The sequence below is a fragment of the Ambystoma mexicanum genome, chromosome 8 (genome assembly GCF_040938575.1).
Source record: "Ambystoma mexicanum isolate Mex_15411 chromosome 8, UKY_AmexF1_1, whole genome shotgun sequence".
Taxonomy (NCBI): Eukaryota; Metazoa; Chordata; class Amphibia; order Caudata; family Ambystomatidae; genus Ambystoma; species Ambystoma mexicanum.
Window position 1 is genome coordinate 834,916,812 of NC_090929.1, and position 20,178 is coordinate 834,936,989.

The window sequence follows — 20,178 nt, forward strand, 5'->3', positions numbered from 1 at the left end:
ATAAATGTTTGCTTGCCGTTCCTCACCACATTGGTTTTCCTGATTTACACAAGCAAAGTACGTCTGTTCAGGCCGTAAACATAAAACTCCTGTGTACCATGGCTCAGTGTTTGGCTTGTGGTATTGCTTGTTTTGTGAAACACTACAAAAATGGTGTGCTTTCCTAACTGCAAGAGTCGGGGGAATGTAGCAGAGCATTGCTTTTCTAAAAATTCATAGAAGCCATTGCCATACCAAGCCAACCATGTCCACCACATACCTTTTTTTCGGTCATTTTCCCGCTTTTTCCCCAATCTATGGCATTTTCCCCTACTTAGTTGTTGCCCGACCTGCACAAATCACCCCTTCCTAAACTTGGAAATTTGTCTACTTTTCAGAAATGTATGGCTTTCTGTCCTCCAATTCGGCTTTGCTACCCTTGTCTTCCATTCCATCCATGCATGTCCAATTGCCAAAAATGGCCAAAATCGCCTCTCACAAAACGGTTGATAACCACATCAAAATATTTTTTTTTCGTTTCCACTCAACCTGTTCTTGAAAGCCAAGAAATTGGGGAATTCAGCAAAGCAAATCATTTGTTCCTAGCTCTTAAAAGGAAAAAATACCATAGGCTTCTTTGTACATCAATTTATTCGCATTTTCCTGTCACCCAATTGCTTTGTAAAGGGTTCCTTAGAGGCATAACGTTTCTTATATCCGCTTCAATCTTCTTTAAGATGGGAGTTGTCCCTGCTGTTCCTGATCTGTTGACTGGGCAATTACGTGTATGTGCGGCTGGTTCCAGGTCGTTCGGCTGCAACAAATCTGTAACGGCAACTAAACAGTCACTTGGAACCAAATCCAATAAATGGGCTGCCTGGGGTGACTCCAATGTGTATTCCAGTGATGCATTCAACTCGGTGTGATTTGTCACAACTTGTACACATTTCTCAATGTTTAGGATTAATGCCCCTTTCGAGACTTCTCTGAATAATCCCTCGACGCGCTCCCCCTCTGGTCGGGCTGCAGACTCTAATGTTGCTTGATCTTGAGAATCTCCATTCGCCCTTAAACAGACAAACGAGGGCGGCGGGGGGATTTGGGGCACCATATTTTTCTAAATATGAGGCATTTGAGGCTGTGACCAGAATTTCAGGGATGAACGGCACTGGGGGTGTGTAAATTGTGTATAAAGTACCCGTGCTGGAGTGGTCAGCACCTCCACTTAGACCGTTGTCCGTTTCCAGCTCACACCCCATGTATGCACTAACCTCAAAGGCCCCAAGTGAAAGTCTCTGCTCTGGCCTCTTTGAATACTGCAGGTTTACAAACCAACTCCTGATGGGGCATTCTCTGGAACAGAGAACTGCTTTCGCTCCTGCGAGTGAACATAAAGTCTCCTGCTCACCAGTGGAAAAAACCCACCAGTTACAGACTCGCCAAGCCTGTCACCACCGACACTGCAGAGAACTGCTTTCACTCTGCTTACACAAACTATCTCCCGGAGGCATTACAACATTTTTGGGTCAAAGGTACGTCTGGCAGAAACACTAATTTGATCATACCCAACAACTATAAAACCACACGATTGATTGCCCAAAGGATAGCATGGGTGTATAGAATTTGTATTGGTATCTCAAATTGAAGAATCAGGTTACTTTTATAAAATAAACAAGCGACTGGCACAGGAATAGTTTTTATAAGAAACAATTCTGTACATTTTATGGAGTATTAGATACAAACTTTTAGATATTGTTGAATGAAATTTGGGTACCATGATTAACATATTTCGTTTTTAAATGTTGTGCATGTGTGTTGGTTTACCATGCATGTAATACATAAAATAAAATGTAAAATACAACAATTAAAAAAAATATATATATATATACACATACATACATATACATCTATTGGTCTGTAGTGCGACACCATAGTATGACTTGCGACTTGCATTGTGATATAATTCCATGTGAGTTGGACTGTGGTGTGACCTCATAGAATGAGTTGAGCTGTAGTGTGGCACAAATTGCATGAGTTAGACTGTGGTGTTACTCTGTTGTATTACTTGCACTGTGAAGTAACACCATTGTACGAGTTGGACTGGGGTGTGGCCTCATAGAATGAGTTGCGCTGTAGTGCGACATGATTTTACGAGCTGGACTGTGCTGTGACCACATGCAACAAGTTGTGCTAAAGTGTGACACATGCACGAGATGGACTGTGCTGTGACCACATAGAACGAGTTGCAGTGAAGTTTGACAATTGCATGAGCTGGACTGTGCTGTGAACTAATAGAACGAGCTGTGCTGTAATGGGTCACGATTACATAAGTTGCACTGGTTTGACAAGACTGTACGAGTTGGCCTATCTGACACCATTCCATGAATTGCATGCACAGTGGTGCAACACCAGTGTATGTGTTGGACTGTTATGGAACCTTATTGCATGAGTTGCACTGTTGCGTGACACCATTGTATGAGGTGTACTGTGTTGTGACACTATTGTGCTTGTTGGACTGTGGAGTGACACCATATCATGAGTAATTCTGCCTGTTTTTTGTTTGTGCACACTCAACAGTTATCTGTGGTTTCTCCATGGTTGGCTATATATAGCCAGGGCTCGACCCCCGATATTTATAGTGAGGTGGCTAGCATAGCTAAATTCGACTGTGAAGCAGCTGTACATCATGAGTTACACTTTGGTGTGACACCATTATAGGAGTTGAACTGTGATATGACACGAAGGCTTGACTTGTATTTCGTGTGCTTTGCTCGTTTACACACAACGGATATCTGTGGTTTCTCCATTTCTATTTATTTAGGCATTTATATAAGCGCACCCAGCCCCTGGGCATCTGGGTGCTGTTTAGCAACGAGATAGGAACATGAAAGGGGGGGGGGGAGAGGGTGACAGGTGTGACTTAGGGTAAAGCAGTGGAGTCTCAGCTGAAAAGATGAGTTTTAAGCTTTTTCCTGAAAATGAACGATGGTTCATCTCACAGGTGAGTAGGGAGCTTGTTCCAAAGAGCGGAGGCGCAAACTGGGAAGCTGGACCCTCCCGCTCTCTTATGGTTAGGTACCTTGAGGTACCATTGTTGCCCGTTGATGGCCAGGGCTATACCATTAATATTTAGAGTGAAGTGGCCAGCACAGCCTAGGCTGGACCATGGTATTACAAGGTTCCTCAGTGCCTACAATTCTGGTAGTATTATTTGGCTCTTGGTGACATCTTTTAATCACAGGGATGAGTGACCATTGACGCTAGCCCTATCGCACCCCGGCCAGATGAACAAAGTGACTGTGATTTTGAGGTCAGTCGCATGACAACAGGAATTTATAAGTAGCCGTTTGTTCAAAATCGCCTTCACCAAGAATTGAAAAGCTTATTGTGGACCAAAAATGTGCAGGATTTAAAGTATCAGGTTCTGACATGGAATGCCCCAGGAACTGAGGATGATAGGACAACTTCCCCACCTTCTCTCCATAAGTCGATCACTCCCTGTTGATCTCAATCCCCACTGTACATTCGCCTTTGGGTGCCACAAAGCAAATGCCTTTTTCAGGAGTCACCTTATAAAACACCACAAATAAATATATGCATGTGAAGAAATCTAGCATAGTGAAGTCCAAAACATTGAAATCTGCAAACCAGTAGAATAAAACGTTCATGCTTAAAAATGTTCTGTCAAAGAGTACCCCAGGAATGGGAGCATCAGGGCGATGGAGTGTGGAGATCAGGGGGGAAGAATAGCAGAGATGGCAGTAGAGGGCATTAGGAACTCAGGTGTAGATTACTTCAGTTTTGGATGAGTTGAGCACAAGCCATCAAAGTGCCTTTCGGCGAGGAGTGGCAGAGAGCGAATTGGACACATCAGAGGCCAGTTCAAAGGTTAAAGGGTATCCCCATCAAAAAGATTGTAGGAGAACTCAAAGGAGGGGATATATTTGCAGACACAAGGGGTGTTAAGCATGAAGGCAAGTGGATCAAGAGCAGGTCCTTGGGGAGCCCACAAGGATGTACATGCTGAAAGAACGTTATGTACCCATTTAGAGAACCTTTCCATTGTTACTTATAAAAGTGTTTGGAAAAGTAATAGCCAAATTGTTGCTATAAATGTTCTCCCGGTGTAATAAAAGCGTCTGAACTAAGTGCACCTTCAACCACTTGGTTTGTAAGCAGTACTTTCCTGCAACTACTTTAAACGTCACGAATCACTAATGCTCATTAATGGCATCCACTGATTGACAGTACTGATCGTGCTTGGGCAGCTGTAGAAACCATGTTGATGTTATGTCCCAGCACACAGCAGTCCTAACTGTTTCAGACTATTGTCATTTGTCCAGTACATGTCCCTAGCAAATGTTTAATCACAGACATTCAAAATCGTTTAACTGATTGTGTGCAATTTTCTATATTCATATAGAGATCTTGCCTCTTCCATTGAAAAGATGTACTTAAAAACTGAAGATAAAACATTATGTATTGCTGCATTTTCTTTTTTTTTTAACTTTGTTTATTTTAAATCAAGGCAGGATGGTAAATACTATTACAACATATTACAAGCAATGCATTTTCAGGCTTGTTGATCCCCAGTCCTCATTCCCCCCACCAGGCTCCCTCCCTCCCACCTCCCTCTGGCCTCTCCACCCCTCAGGTTTGTAGGCGGAATTTTTCCTCCTGGGTTACCCAGTTCGCGCCTTAGCGTCTATGTGTCTTCCTCAGGGTTCTCTTGGTGTTTCAGGATCCATCGGGCCCTGATCGGTTTATAGGTCCGGGCGGGGAAGCGCTGGTCGTATTCAAGCACTGGGCCCCAAATATTCTGGAAGCGATGGAGCGTTCCCGCCTGTGCTGCCGTCACCTTCTCCGCAATCAGGATGTCCCAGAGTTTAGACCACCATTGGGCTATGTGAGGGCCTTCTGGGGATTTCCAGGCCCTGGCCAACACCGTTTTCCCTGCCAGTAGGCAGTGTGTCAATAGTTTTGATCTGGTCCCAGAGCGCGGGTAGATCGCGGGAATCGGGGCCCCCAGCAAAACTGGTTCAGGTTCCAGAGGAATCGCCGTTCCCGTGATTTGCGTGATGGTCTCCAGGCATCTCCTCCAGAACTGTCGAATCTTCGGGCAAGCCCACCACATATGGAAGAAGGAGCCTGGGTGGCCACATCCTCTCCAGCAGGCATGATCCACTTGTGGGTTCATGTGGTGAAGTCGAAGGGGCGGGTAATACCACCGCAGCAGCACCTTGTATGCACATTCCCTATTGGTAGTGCAGGTGAAAGAGGTGTGTGTTCCGGTCCATATGTCCACCCAGGTTTGGTCCTCCACCCGATGACCTAGGTCCGCCTCCCACTGGGCCATAAAGCGGGTCTTTGTGGACAGGAAGTCCCTTAAGAAGCGCCTATATAGGGTGGATACCCTGCCCGGGTCGGAAGGTCCCCCAGTGTAAGTTCCAGGGCGGTGGGTGGGCGTGTTGGTGCCTGCAGAGTTTGGGAGTGTGAGCACCAGTGGCGTAGCTGGATAGAAGTGAATCTGTCCCTTTCCTGGAGTTGGACCTTCTACTTACATTGGACGAAAGTGAGGGGTGTCCCTCCCATATATAGCTGGTCTATGGTCTCCAGCCCGCCCTTTATCCAGTTCCGAAAATTGCGGGGGTCAGCTCTGGGTGAGAAGGATGGGTTATGGAAGACCGGGGAGCGTGGGCTCAGTCCTCTTGGCACTCCCTTTTGCTTTAGTGCCCAGTCCCAGGAGCTAAGGGTGTGTTTAGTTGATAGGAGGAGGTCTCCCCAGTGTGTACTAAGAGGGGGCGGGATGTGTGGCAGGAATCGCAAGGGTAGCGGCACTTGTGATTGTTCCAGCTCTACCCATCTGGGGCGGTTTGTTATAGTTTGCCATGCCTGAATCTGTGCTAGTTGTGCTGCCACACTATAGGCCCGCAAGTCCGGAACCCCCAGACCTCCTAGCTTGGAGCCCCCCAGCATCGTTTTGAGAGGGATTCTCGCTCTCTTACCTTTCCAGATGAATTTCAGCATTTTCCTTTGGATGTCCCTGAGGGTTGGTGTGGGAATCGCTACTGGGAGGGAGGCGCAGGCGTATAGGAACCTCGGAAGTAGGTTCATCTTACATGCTGTGATGCGCCCCAGCAGTGAGATCTCTTGGGTCTCCCATCGTTTCAAGTCGCCTTCCAGTTCTTTCAGTAGCCGGGGGAAGTTGGCTTTGTATGTGTCTCTTGGGTTAGCCGGGATGTGGACCCCTAGGTAGGGGATGGCCTTCTTCACCCATGTCACCGGGCACATCGCAGTCAATGGCTCTCGTTCTGCTGGGGTGAGGCCGATGCCCAAGGCCGAGGATTTGTCAAAGTTTATAGTGAAGCCTCAGACCTCACCATAGGTGGTAAATTCTCGTATCGCCTGTTTCAATGATGAGTGGGCTTCTGAGATCTTGAGTAGGACATCGTCCGCATATAGGCGATTTTGTGTTGCATGGGGCCGTTCTGCAGCCCTTTGATTTGGTCGTTTCCCCTAATCCTTTGGGCCAAAGGCTCCATGGTGAGTGCGAAGAGTAAGGGCGACAGCGGGCAGCCCTGCCGGGTTCCGCATGACAGGGGGATCGGAGCTGAGCTGTGTCCGTTAATTCTTAGGCTCGTACTTGGGCTATTATAGTTGGCTAGAACCATTGTCTGATAAGTTGACCCGAAGCCGAAGGCCTCTAGGGTGAGTTTCATAAAGGACCAATCTACTCGATCAAATGCCTTGGCTGCGTCCAGATCCACTAAGACCAGTTTTTGGGAGTTCCGGGAGGCAAGGTCCACCAGGTTCAAGCTTCTCCGTATGTTGTCACCAGCTGACCGGTGAAGGATGAAGCCTGCTTGATCGGGGTGGATGATCTTCGGGAGGACGCGGTTCAGGCGGTTTGCCAGAATTTTTGAGTATATATTTGCATCGATGTTAAAGAGTGCAATCGGTCTGTAGGAGGTTAGACACCTTGGGTCCTTTCCTGGTTTGGGCAGGAGGATGGTGGTTGATTCCTGCATCGATGGGGTGACTGATCCCGTTTCTCTGAAGGAGTTGAACAGGGTCACCAGATGGGGGGTCAGTTGTGGCCTGAATAGTTTATAGAACCTGGTCGAAAAGCCGTCTGGACCTGGGGCTCGTGTTTTAAGCGACTTAATGGCCTCCTCGACCTCCTGCCCTGTAATGGGCTCCTCCAATTCGTCTCTCGTTGTATTGGCGAGACGGGGTACCGCTATATTGCTGCATTTTTACATTTTCCAGGACACTAAATAAGTAGATATGTTTATTTTGCCACAACACCAAATCACCTACTTTTGTATAGGAAATACTTGGCAAGTGGCCATCAGAGCTTCACACTGGTTAACCTTGAGCCAGTTCGTTTTTCAGTCACAGCTCTTTGCGTTGTGTGACTTGTAGTTTGGTTGTCCTCATTATAAATAATGTATGCCTACAGAGGATGTACGCACCAATTTCAGAGATTTGGGTGCATTCGTAGGAACCACTTTTGATTGGCTTGAACAATAGGGACACATACATAAATCGTCAACATAAAATGGCACTCTCTGAGGAAAACAATGTGCGCCGGTGTAATAAAGTGTACTGGATGTAGTAAAGCTGAGACTCGAGACACAGACCTGCTGTGGAGTCATGGTGTTTGATCCATGCAGCTTTATTTACATAATTACAAATGTACATAATCCAGTTTCTCTTGAAAGTATTTACAGTAGACAGGAGACAAGACATAACTGTAGAGCAGAGAAAACCCACCGGCCATCCTTCACACTCCAGCTCAGGCCCCCAACTGACACTCACAGAACATTCACTCACAGATACACACAACATTCCCCTTAGCTGCATTCATGCATCAACATTCTAACATCAAGCACTCCAGGCCAGTGACATAAGACAAGACTACATTATAACAGCCGGTATTACAATTATGGGCTGTTTTTGGCTAGGGTGCTAGAATACAATTCCTTTTAATAACAAGCACGGGAAAAGCCAAGCATCTTGTTCCACAGTAAGTATAAGTCATTTGCCATACACTGCCATCATATGCCCTGATACACCCTTTTTCCAGGTGTTACTGTCCCAGGCCCAGGTAAGCCCATTATGGCGATTCCGGGCGAATTCCTATCCCATGCCGAGAGAAAAGCCAAAACTGTTGTCTTTGCCAATGCTTGTTTTATTTGTCTAGATCCTCACCGTATGGGCAAAAATTCCAAAAGATTCCCACAGTTAAACTCTAAATATTCAAAGGGGCGCATGAAGCATGCACAGATATTTCTGTTTCTGTAGGCAGTTTTGACGCCCACAATCCCATTTTGCCGTAAATAAGGCAGTGAAACATGGGGCACATTTGGCCAGTTTTGCTCTGTCTGTATGAATTTCACCGCCCTCCCCCTACTTATGTGCACCAAAGTCCACTAATAAATGCCTCAATTAACCTTAAGCATACTATGACACATGCTGGAACACGCTCCAAAAATGCCTTAGGGGGCATGTAATGACATACAAAATAACCAAAATAAACAAACCAAAAATAAAAAAAACAATAACAAAGTATTAAAAGGTGTTCTCCAGAAAGTGACTGTGAAAGAATTGGCCCCTACCTCTTTTTTGGGATAATCTGTTTTCAATTCGGCAGCCATCTCGACTCCAGCACCACCACCACCTATCACGACGATGTGGTTAGCTTTTTGGACCTTTACATGTTGGGAGATAAAATTAAATGTTACTTTTGTTGAGAATTGCACATCTGTTGTCGCCTGTACTAACATAAATCATTACAGTAATAGCGTAATTTTCTACATTGTACAGCAGACACATTTATTTGCTCCCCCGTTGTTTATGTGATACACCTATAACATCAATTTTAGGACAATACTTTTTTCCTGTGCAAATCTGCAAAACATGTATTACAAGGTGACTTCATGTTCATATTCCTCTTATTTTGTTGGCATTTGCTCTTGGCAGCAAATAAATCACTACATGTGCTGCTACTCTGCAACATGGGGTAAGCACCATGTTTTATGCTCCCTGAACTGACCCTTGCGTCTGTGTCGTTGCTGCCTTGTAACTCTCGCACTCTGATCACGATGCATGTCCTTGCACTTTCTGTAACCAAAGCACTGTGACCAATTTCTTAAGTTTAAGCGTCTAGATACTTTTGGGTTTTGTGCGCTATACAAATAAACAAACAAACATTCTTTGTGATTGGTTGGAGAACCCTCACCTACAGGGGGGAGGATGAAGGTTATACTTAAGCAATAGGCCCAGAGCAGAGGGGCATTACCACTTCAGGTAATGCCCCAGTGCCCATAGTTACAGACCCTGCGAGGGGCTTATTGCTATTAGTACCCCGGCCCGTAAGACCGAATTTTCTTTCTGTATTCAAACGCTCTGGCATTTCGGAACAGAAAAAAAAGGGGGAGAGGTGTAAGACCACACTTACCTCGTTCCCCAGCGGAAGATGGCCACCGTTCCAAGCCTCCTCATTGGCTGAGAGACTGCCACCCTCCTCCGCCGAGTACTAATGAGAGATAAACACCACATAGCAGGGAGTTCAAATGCAATCATGTTTAGATCACATCGAAATGAAAAGCTGGTGGCCACACTGGCCAGCTGGAGGCCTCAGTGTACACGCTCCTAGCCACGACACCCATTGCCCGGGGGCCCGAGGCAGGCCCTTTCTCTTAATAGAAGGATTGGAGTTGATTGCTGACGAAATTGACATAACCGGAGGGTTACCATTAGTGGTGTAAGGGTAGGGCAGAGGTCTGCAAACTTTGGCTTTCCAGATACTTTAGATCTCAATTCCCATCAGCCTTTGCCAACAAAGCCAATGCTGAGGGATCATGGGAGCCTTGTCTGAAACATCAGAAGTGCCAAAGTTTGAAGACCTCTGGAATAGGGGTGTTGGGATCCTTGGTTAAAAAATGGCATGCAAACTTATTCAGCCCTCTTGTTGGCACACTGATTACTAGTTATTTGACATATTGGATTCTGCTGTTCAGGAGTACAAGGATGAGTAGGGATAAAAATGCCCACTCAGCCCTCACACTTCTACAAACTAAGACCCAACAAAATCATGAAGGTAAAACAGGCACAGTTAAGTGATTTACCTACTTTGCCTTTTGTGGTAACGCGGGCCGATGGAAAGCTATGCTCTTTAGAAGGGTCTGAATGTGATTCAGTAGCAGACCAAACATCAAAGCAGAACAGTAAACAAAAAAAAAGGGAATGTTCAATTAAGGTTCTATGAAAGTAAATATATTGTGTTAAAGCAAACCATATGCAAGGTATGTAAATAGAAAACACTGGACAAAGACCACCCCCTGTGGAAATACAGAGAAAATGCAAACAAACTAAAGAAAGTAGCACCTTTGAGCGTGAATACAGGGGTAATAGGCAAATTACCAACCACAACAAAGCATATGTCTTTGGGTGAAAGAAGGTGCTGAGGTGACCTAACCAGTCTCTAGGGTCCCAGTAGACCGAGGGTGGCAGTTCGTGGTCAACAGTACTTGGTTTCGGGTCTTGGTGGGTTGACGGAACATAGATGCGAGTAGATCAGGCTAAGTTCGGGCACGTCTTGATCATTTGGGCCCACGCAACAAGTGGGCGTTGAGTAGGTGTAAATGCAGTGGCTCTCTGCGGTCAAAAGAGTGCTCTCACTGATGCAGGTCGGGCAGTGCCAAGATCTCTTTGCAGTTGGGCCAGGCTGAGTCAGGCTTTTAGCTGCTGGGGTGGGGGAGGGGCGATGCGTGATGCTCCAGCTGTTACAGTGGGCAGCCAACGATGGTCGTCAACAGTGGCAATCTTGGGTGCGTCGATGTGCAGATCGTGAGGCAGTCGTTCAAGGGCTACCTGGGCAGAGCCATGGTTGTAACGTCTGGTTAGAGTCAGCTTGTGACTCACTAGTGGTTCGGGTCGGGTCCAAGTGTTGAGCAGTAGCTTCAGGCCTTGCAAGTGATGGGTGCAGCTACGGCACGATTTATCATCCAGCTGGTTGAAGCACAAGCAAATGTTTAGATTGGTGTAGAAGCGCGAAAGCCAGTGCTGGCGTCTTCCCTCTTGTCCAAGGTGCGGTGAGCACGAAACAACCAGTTTGGCTTGGCAGAACAGGGAGCTTCAGCTGGTCTGGACCTCCAGCTGCTGTGAGGCCCACTCAGAGGGACTCAAGTACAGGAGGGTTCCATTCAGCGTCTGCTCTGCCAGCTTTAGGAGATTACAGTGCAGCGTGGCAGGTCCTAGTCCACAGCAAAGGTTCACCCCCATGGCACCCTGGGACTGGATAGGGAACAGATCTTTCTTCTGCCTTGCACGGCTCGTTCTTCACATCAGGCAGAGGGCTACTTTCCCAAAGGAAGTCCAGTTAGTTCTTCTTGGTTGCTTCAGGGCAAATCTTTAGTGCCTTGAGAGGATCTAAGTAGTGGTGGTAGACCCCTTCTTTTTCAATCAAAAGCCTGAAGGAGACTGCAGTAAAGCTAGCCTGCCTTTGTGTTCTAATCACTGTTCTTGAAAGAATTGGACTTTGCCCTTCTGACATCAAACCCAGATGCTTTGCTCGAGAGAGAAAGAGAAAAAGATATATATATATACATATATATATTCCATGTAGTTATGGTTAAGATGGTGTTTCCATAGGAAGAGCATTTTTTGGGTGGCTTATAATGGACGAATCCTCACCAAACTTTGCAAAAAAAAGTATATGGCCCGATCTGAATTTTTTTGCAAAGTTTGGAGAGGTTTAGTCCAGGGTGGGCAAAGTTATAGGGGGGTCCCAAAACTTTTGTTTTTTCCCATAGACATAATGGGAAAAAACTTTGCGCACGCCTACAGCCCAAACCGCTGGACGGATTTACACCAAATTTGCGGCAGGAGCGGGGGCTTGGTCCCGAAAGCGTGCTTTTGCAAATTTGGTGTAAATCCGTCCAGTAGTTTTTTTTAAATTACCAAAATGTAAGGCAAAAAACTTAGTGATATCTCCGTTCGCTCCGCGGACAGCGCCTAGATTGGCCAAGCGGCTTGCGTGATGTCCGCGGACATGCAACGTGTTCATTGATTGGACGGCATGGTGCGTGAAGTGCGTCAGATTTTTTGTGGCACCCGCCATCTTGCATTCGCCGACGACCGCGGACAGCGCGGTGGTACTTGGATTAAAAATTGTATTTAGTGGAGTGTGTTGGTGTATAAGAGTGTTTGGGGAGGGTGAGGGAGTATGAGATAGGTTCAATGTTCTGTTTTTTTTAATGTGCTAGACGCTTTTGTTGTGTTCGATTTGTCTGCAGACAACACGGCTGTTCTGAAATTTTCTATATAGACTAAATGGTGGGGTGTTCCGAGGACGGAGTATGTGTCCGTTTTGTTCGTAAGCAAGCTAAAATTGAGCTAAGAACACTCGCGGTGTCCTTAAATGTTGGTACATAAACAAAATGGGGCTGTCCTGAGGACGCTGTCCGTATTGTACTCTGGCAAGTTGAATGTGTTCTAAGAACACTCGCGTGCTGAAATGTTTGCAATTAAACAAAATGGGGGTGTTCTGAGAATGCTGTTCGTATTGTTCGTTGTCAGGTTGAAAGTGTTCTAAAAACCCTCCTTATGTCCGCAGACATTACAATTTCCTATGGGCCTTATCCGACTTTTTGTCCACTAAACAAACGATAAATCAGGCTGCTGTGCGCCGACATTATGTGATAATCCTATCACTTGCCCCATCGACCTGGCTGACCTGTTTTTGCGACACTAAATCATATCTCCCGCCCCGAAGCCTGACATTATCAAAGGATTCATATTCCCCGTCTCTCTCCGTGACGTTACAGGGTGCGTAGCCAAACGCCTCCTGTCCTACGCGACTTTACACAGAACCCGGAAAACAACACACATCATCTCACAACACAGCACGCCACAATTCGGAATATGAAACTGTGATTTAAAAGCAAACAGCAAGATTGTACATTTCGTAAAGTACATTTATTTGACATCAAATGTTATATTCAGCGATTTGCATTTGTCTTTGCTGTTGATCCGCAAAAGTTCATCTTGACTCACGAGCTGTTCCTTTGCGCTACAAAGGGTGTTGGTTTATGATAAAAGAAGCACTATGGTCGCACTGATAATCGGAAGGCTCTTCCAACGACGAGGCATTATGGATTATAAAATACTAGCATATTAAAAATGGCAGTACACGTTTAAGAAGCGACAACAACCTAATCATTGTGGGGTTTATTTAAATACTAGTGCATTTGCATGTGAATGTATGCATATGGATGTAATGAGTTTGCATCTGTGCATTCGTGACTTATATTACAAAAAAGGGGTGAGCTCAATGAGAGTCTAGAACAACCATGCCCTCGGCAATCACCCATCATGCACCTGGTGAATTATGCAAATTAGGTTATGACGTCATTTAGCTACTTCTAGCTACTTTTATGACGGCCAATAGCTACTTTTCTTACTAAGGAGTTGCCAACACTGCTCCTACGCGACTTCATACAGAATCCGGAAAACAGCACAGATCATCTCACAACACAGTGCGCAACAATTCGGAATATGAAACTGTGATTTAAAAGCAAACAGCAAGATTGTACATTTCGTAAAGTACATTTATTTGACATCAAATGTTTAGAGAATATTCAGCGATTTGCATTTGTCTTTGCTGTCGATCTGCAAAAGTTCATCTTGAGTCACGTGCTGTTCCTTTGCGTTACACACGGCGTTGGTTTATGATAAAAGAAGGACTGTGGTCGCACTGATAATCGGAAGGCTGTTCCAACAATGAGGCATTAGACCACCATAGCGGTTGGTATGTTGCTTCTAGCCGCTAGTACCGCGTAAGGGCATATTGGTCCTTGGCGATTGTCCCATAAAATGGTGAGGGTCATGAAGTTGTTTACTAGGAGCTGCACCTGGCAGTTAAAAAAATTCGTCAGCCAGGGTCTGAAAATCGTGGCATTGACAGTAGGGAAGGATGTACCTGTTTTAAAAACATAAATTAGTCTCACGAGCCGATCTTCATTAAAAATATTCATTTTATTTATTACGGCGTGAAACTATTTGCTAGCGAGGATAGTGCAACGGAGTATGTTAACTTATTCCCACTAACCCACCCTTTCTCCTCTGCCTTTTTCAGAGCCGTCTGAGTGCCAGCAGACCACTTCGGCGGTGATGGTGCGCGGTACAAAACAATATGCCGCACTGAACGAACAAGGACAACTTAACCGGGCTTTAACGCCACGCTATTGTTATTATATTCCGGTATAAAATAATTTAAAGGGTTACTTACATTATATTGCCATTTTCCATTGTCTACGCGTAATGCAGTCCCTAAATACGACTCGGTCTCTGCCAACAATCTTTCTCATAGTGATATAATATATAAAAGCGGTTTCGTTTCAGAAATGTCATCCTTATCGTCTCTTACGTTTTTGCACCCCTCCTTCAAAAGAGGTCTTTTGGCACGATCCCTGTCTGTCAGGGTCAAAAAACAATAGAACCTTATAGTGCGAGTCGTGGGCCTGTCCGACCCGCGAGCAAAAAATTGAAGCAGCTGACCTTCACTGTGAACGAGGATAAATTCTTACTTTGCAACATTCTGTGTAAAGCCATCCCTGAGAAATTGCTTTTTACACTCCATCTTTGTATATTGTCTGCCTGCTAGCTAATGAAAAAAGTTTGTTAAAGGGAGTTCATGGTTAACTTGCGCTACTAAAAACCTATGAAATTCAGTAAAAAAAGTTGTTAACGGGACGTTATGGTTAAGTTGCGCTACTATAAACCTATGAAATTCAGTAAAAAAAGTTGTTAACGGGACGTTATGGTTAAGTTGCGCTACAAAAAACCTATGAAATTCAGTAAAAAAACTTTGTTAAAGGAACGTTATGGTTCAAAGTAAAACCAAAAAACCCCTGAAATTCGGCAGTTATGGTAAGATAAGCAACCATAACTCGCGCCACCGTGCACTGCTAACACTAACACCCAGGACATCAAAGATGACATCACAAATGTCATTGATGACATCACATGTGCATTTACTTTTCATGAAAACTCTGTAGGAGGGATTCTTATAATGTTGACCAAAAAGTGTCAAGGATCATTTGAATAAATATCATGAGCTAATTAGTGCATTAAGCAATGCATTGATATAAACAGCATTCTATTATGAAGTTCTATCCAGTATACTAAGCAACTCATGCAGAAACCTAGGCAGTGTGTGCAGTATACATGATGAAGGTGCAATATTCATAATCTTGCCATGTAGAATAATGAAATGATAACTGCTTTCTTATTAGAGTTTTGCGTACTGTGAAACATGTAAATAGTAGCTAATAAAACCCACTTAATACTTAATTACATTATTACAGACAAAACACAAAGAGACAACACATACAAATATGAGTATATACAGGGACAGAGAAGCAAAAAAGCAGAAGTAGTAGCAGAAAGAGTTTATAACCTAACTGATTATCTTTATGCAGAGAAATGATTGCTCTGTTTCAAAGCTGCTTCTTACTGTATGTATGTGTATCAAATGATGTCACTGAACCCTAAGGAAAGGAGTGTGAGTACATTGTATACAAATATGGGCATATACAGTGAAGGTATAGTAATAAAAATAAAACTATGAGAAAGTGCTGATAACTCTAATGATTATCTTCATGCACAGAAAGGATTGCTCTCTTTCAACCCTGTGTCTTCCGCTATATATAGGTTTCATATGATATGACTTGACCCTAAGTCTACAAATATAGTACCTTTTCAATTTTTACTTCCTGACTGCTACTGAAGAAAACTATGTGGCTTAGATATGTCAGTAAAGGAAAAAAAGGGAGAGCCAGCCATGCGATGTCATCAGTGATGTCATCAATGACATTTGTGATGTCATCTTTGATGTCCTGGGTGTTAGTGTTAGCAGTGCACGGTGGCGAGAGTTATGGTTGCTTATCTTACCATAACTGCCGAATTTCAGGGGTTTTTCGGTTTTACTTTGAACCATAACGTCCCTTTAACAAAGTTTTTTCATTGAATTTCATAGGTTTTTATTAGCGCAACTTAACCATAACGTCCCTTTAACAAAGTGTTTTACTGAATATATATATATATATATATATATATATATATATATATATATATATATATATATATATATATATATATATATATATATATATATGGGATAATTACTCACCGTAATCGTATTTCTGATGCTTGTATCTGCTTAGATTCACATGCTGTGCATAGGCCGACATCTAGTGGAAGCTGCGGAGTATTACAGTTTGTTTTTCGAAACTCGAAAATGGGCGTCGACACAGGGCGTGCCAGTAATACTATCCCTAGTGTGACGTCCACTGTACCCAAGATCCCTCACGCGTCTAGGATCCTCAGATTGTATTTTTTCTGACATGAGGTAGCATGAGGAGTAGCGCGAGTACAGATAATCCAAGCAGATAGACAGAAAGGTAAGACTACAAGCAATCATGCGCCTTCTCTCGGAGGGGAGGAAGGGTGGGTCGCATGTGAATCTAAGCAGATACAAGCATCAGAAATACGATTACGGTGAGTAATGTATCCCTTCTGAGGCTTGTGGAATCTGCTTAGATCACATGCTGTGCATAGATTAGCGAGCAGTACCAGAAGAAGGAGGTGGGATGTGAGAAGGGTCATGAGCAAATAAGTGTCTTAGAACCGCTTGTCCCACTTGTGTATCTGTCTTGGAATGGGTGTCAATGCAGTAATGCTGAGTAAAAGTGTGAATAGAGCTCCAAGTAGCTGCTTTGCAAATGGTGTCAAGGGGAACATTTGCAATGAAAGCCAGAGTGGCCCCAATGCCTCTAGTAGAGTGGGCCCTTGGCGTAAAAGGCAGAGTCTTTTCAGAGAGTGAGTAACACAGCTGGATACAGTTAATAATCCACTTCGAGATGGCACCTTTAGAGACGCGATCCCCCTCTCTGCCTGTAGCTACGGAGACAAACAGTTGATCTGTTTTCCTTAGCGGTCTTGTTTTATTTACATAGTAGAGGACCGCCCTACGCACATCTAGGGTGTGTAGTTTCACCTCTGCCGAGCTTTGCGGGTTCTGGAAGAAAGCCGGAAGCTCGATGGACTGGTTTACATGGAATTTTGATATAAATTTAGGTGAGAACCTAGGGTGTGTGCGTAAAACCAGTTTGTCTTTATGGATAGTAAAGAAGGGATCCTGCACTGACAGAGCCTGAATTTCACTGACCCTTCTTATAGAAGTAATAGCTACTAAGAAGGCCGTTTTATAAGTCAGGTGTTTGAGACTGCTTTTATGCATGGGTTCGAAAGGGGGGCCCATGAGCTTGGCTAGCACCACATTAAGGTCCCACCCTGGCGGTGGGTTCGAAATAGGAGGGTGAAGTCTCTTTACTCCTTCCATGAAGGCTTTAACTACTGGTACATTCCACCACGACACCTTGCTATGGGAAGTGGTGTAAGCCGAGAGGGCTGCCAGGTGTACTTTCAGCGAGTTAAAAACCAATCCTGCATCTAGCAGGTGGAGCATATATGTAACAATAGTGGAAGGAGTGCAATCAACTGGGTTGATTTGTCTACTCTGGCACCAGATAACGAACCTCTTCCACTTGTCAAAGTAACAGTGCCTTGTGTTTGGCTTCCTAGATTCCTTTAGGATGTCCATACACCTCTGTGGCAAATTGAGGTGTCCAAACTATGACCTCAGGAGCCATGCTGCCAGGTTCATTGAGTTGGGTTGCTGGTGCACTGTTTGACCTTGGTGCTGGGACAGTAGGTTGTACCAGGCTGGAAGTTTGATGGGCTCACACACCGCCATCCTGCGTAGGTGTGGGAACCACGGTTGTCTTGCCCACATGGGAGCAACTAGGACGAGCGTCATCGATTCCCTGTTCATCTTCTTCACCACTTTCCTGATGAGGAGTTGGTGGAAAAGCGTACGCAAACATCCCTGACCAGTTCATCCACAGGGCGTTCCCCTGGGAGTCTGGTTGGGGGAACCTGGATGCAAATCCTGGGCATTGTTTGTTTTCGCTTGTGGCGAATAACTCTATAGTGGGGAAACCCCACTGAGAGAAGAGATCTTCTACGACCTCTCTGTGAAGAACCGATTTGTGTTCCTCTGGGAGGGAGTCTCTGCTCAGAGCATCCGCTAGGGAATTGAGCTCCCCTGGAACATGTTGTGAGGACAGGAAGATGTTCCGTCTGAGTGCCCATATCCAGATTTTCTGGGCAAGCTTGGACAGATTTGGCGAGCAAGTCCCTCCTTGCTTGTTCAGGTAGAACATGGCTGTAGTGTGCTGTCCGTCCGGATTTGCACTGACAGGTTTAGTAGATGGGGCTCGAACGCCTGAAGCGCTCTGAATACTGCCAGAAGCTCTAGCAGGTTGATGTGGTTCTTGGCTACTGAGTGAGACCAGAGACCCTGAGCTGTGTGGTGGAGATGGTGAGCTCCCCACCCCGTCAGACATGCATCTGTAGTGACTACTGCCTGTACTTCGGGATCGTAAAAGGGTTTCCCCTTTGCGAGATTCTCTCTTGTCCACCAGTGAAGGCTTTGTACCAGTGTTGGCGAAACGACCACTAGATCGTCCCACTGACCACTTGCCTGAGACCACTGTTTCGCCAACCATTCCTGCATGGGACGCAGGCGCGCGTGGTAGACCAGGTAAATGCATGACGCCATCATGCCCAGTAAACGCATTGCTTTGCGTACCGTTATTTGTTGACTGGACTGATAATGCGGAATTTGCCGTAGTATATTCCGAATTCTTTCTTCTGAAGGAAAGGTCAACCCCTCCTGGGTATCCAGGATTGCTCCTAGGAATTGTTTTGAAGTGCTTGGCACCAGGCTTGACTTCTTCTCGTTGATTGAGAAGCCTAATTCGTGGAGGAGGTCGATAGTCCTTTGAATGTTTGTCCTGCAAATTCCTGGGGTTTCCCCAGTTATGAGCCAGTCGTCCAGATAAGGGTACACTGGGATTGCCTCCCTGCGTAGGTGTGCAGCCGCCACCGCCAGTACCTTGGTGAATACCCTTGGTGCTGAAGCTATCCCGAAGGGCAGTACCTTGAATTGGTAGTTGCGACTGTCCACCTTGAAGCGCAAGTACTTTCTGTGCGCTGGGAACATGGAAATATGAAAATAAGCATCTTTCATATCCAAGGTTGCCATGTAATCCCCCTTTTTTAGGAGGGAGATTACCTCTTGTAGCGTGGTCATACGAAATTTTTGGGGCTTGACATACTTGTTGGCAGGCCGTAAGTCCAATACTGGGCGCATTGTCAAGTCTTTCTTTGGCACAAGGAAGTAAGTTGAATAAATACCCTTGTTTACCTGGTGTCCCGGGACGAGTTCTATCGCGTCCTTTTGTAGAAGAATGGCGATCTCCTCCAGGAGAATCTTCTGATGTTCTAAGGAGTGTACTCTTTGTCGTGGAGGATGGTTCCGGGGACGCTGCAGTAGCTCTATACAATATCCCATGGATACTGTTGACAGCACCCATCTGTCTGATGTGATCCCTTCCCAAGCCTGGGTGAAGTTTGAAATGCGTCCCCCTACTGGGGTTGCGTGAGAAGGGACCCTGAACTGAGCGTCACTGCTTTGGTGGAGGCATGCTGCCTCCCTTGCTGGGGCTGCCTCTGCCTTTACCACAACCTCTCCTATTACCTCTGCCGTAACCCTGGGTAGACTGTTGGTTGTTGTTCCACTGTGTACCCTGCCCCTGGGAATAGTTAGATCCTCTCTGGGAATTTTGGCCGCGTGGGCGACGAAAATTACTATTCCCTCTCTGGTTAGGGGGTTTATTGGTTAACTGGCCAAGGGATTTGAGTGTCTCGTATTCGTCCTTGGCATTTTTCAGTGCGTCTTCGACCGCCTTACCAAACAGATCGGCTTCCACCGGTTTGTCTAACAATGATGCCCGAGTTTCTGTCTTAAAACCAGACTGCCGTAACCATGCATGTCTCTTGATAACAGTACCTTCTGCTATCAATCTGCCTGCGTTATCCGCGGCGTCGAAGGTTGCTTTCAAAATGCAACCAGACAGGGCTCTACCCGCTGCGGAAATCTGAGCTAATTGGCCCTTTAACGGTTCAGGAGCAGAGGCTATGAGAGCCGCGACTTCTTCCCACTGATGGCAGTTGTAGCTGGCCAACAGGGTGGTGGAGTTAGCAATCCTTGCTTGATAGGCAGAC

The 20,178-nt window shown here is 45.4% G+C and overlaps 1 protein-coding gene across 2 annotated transcripts in view; it reads right to left on the minus strand.

Moving 5' to 3' along the window:
• The window catches only part of AIFM2 (AIF family member 2), a 488,087-nt gene that overhangs the window by 278,658 nt on the left and 189,251 nt on the right, over positions 1–20,178 (minus strand). For both annotated transcript variants that reach the window (XM_069610711.1, XM_069610712.1), the window contains one exon: positions 8,601–8,693. In XM_069610711.1, the coding sequence (XP_069466812.1) occupies positions 8,601–8,693 (93 nt within the window). The remainder of the gene's footprint in view (positions 1–8,600; positions 8,694–20,178) is intronic.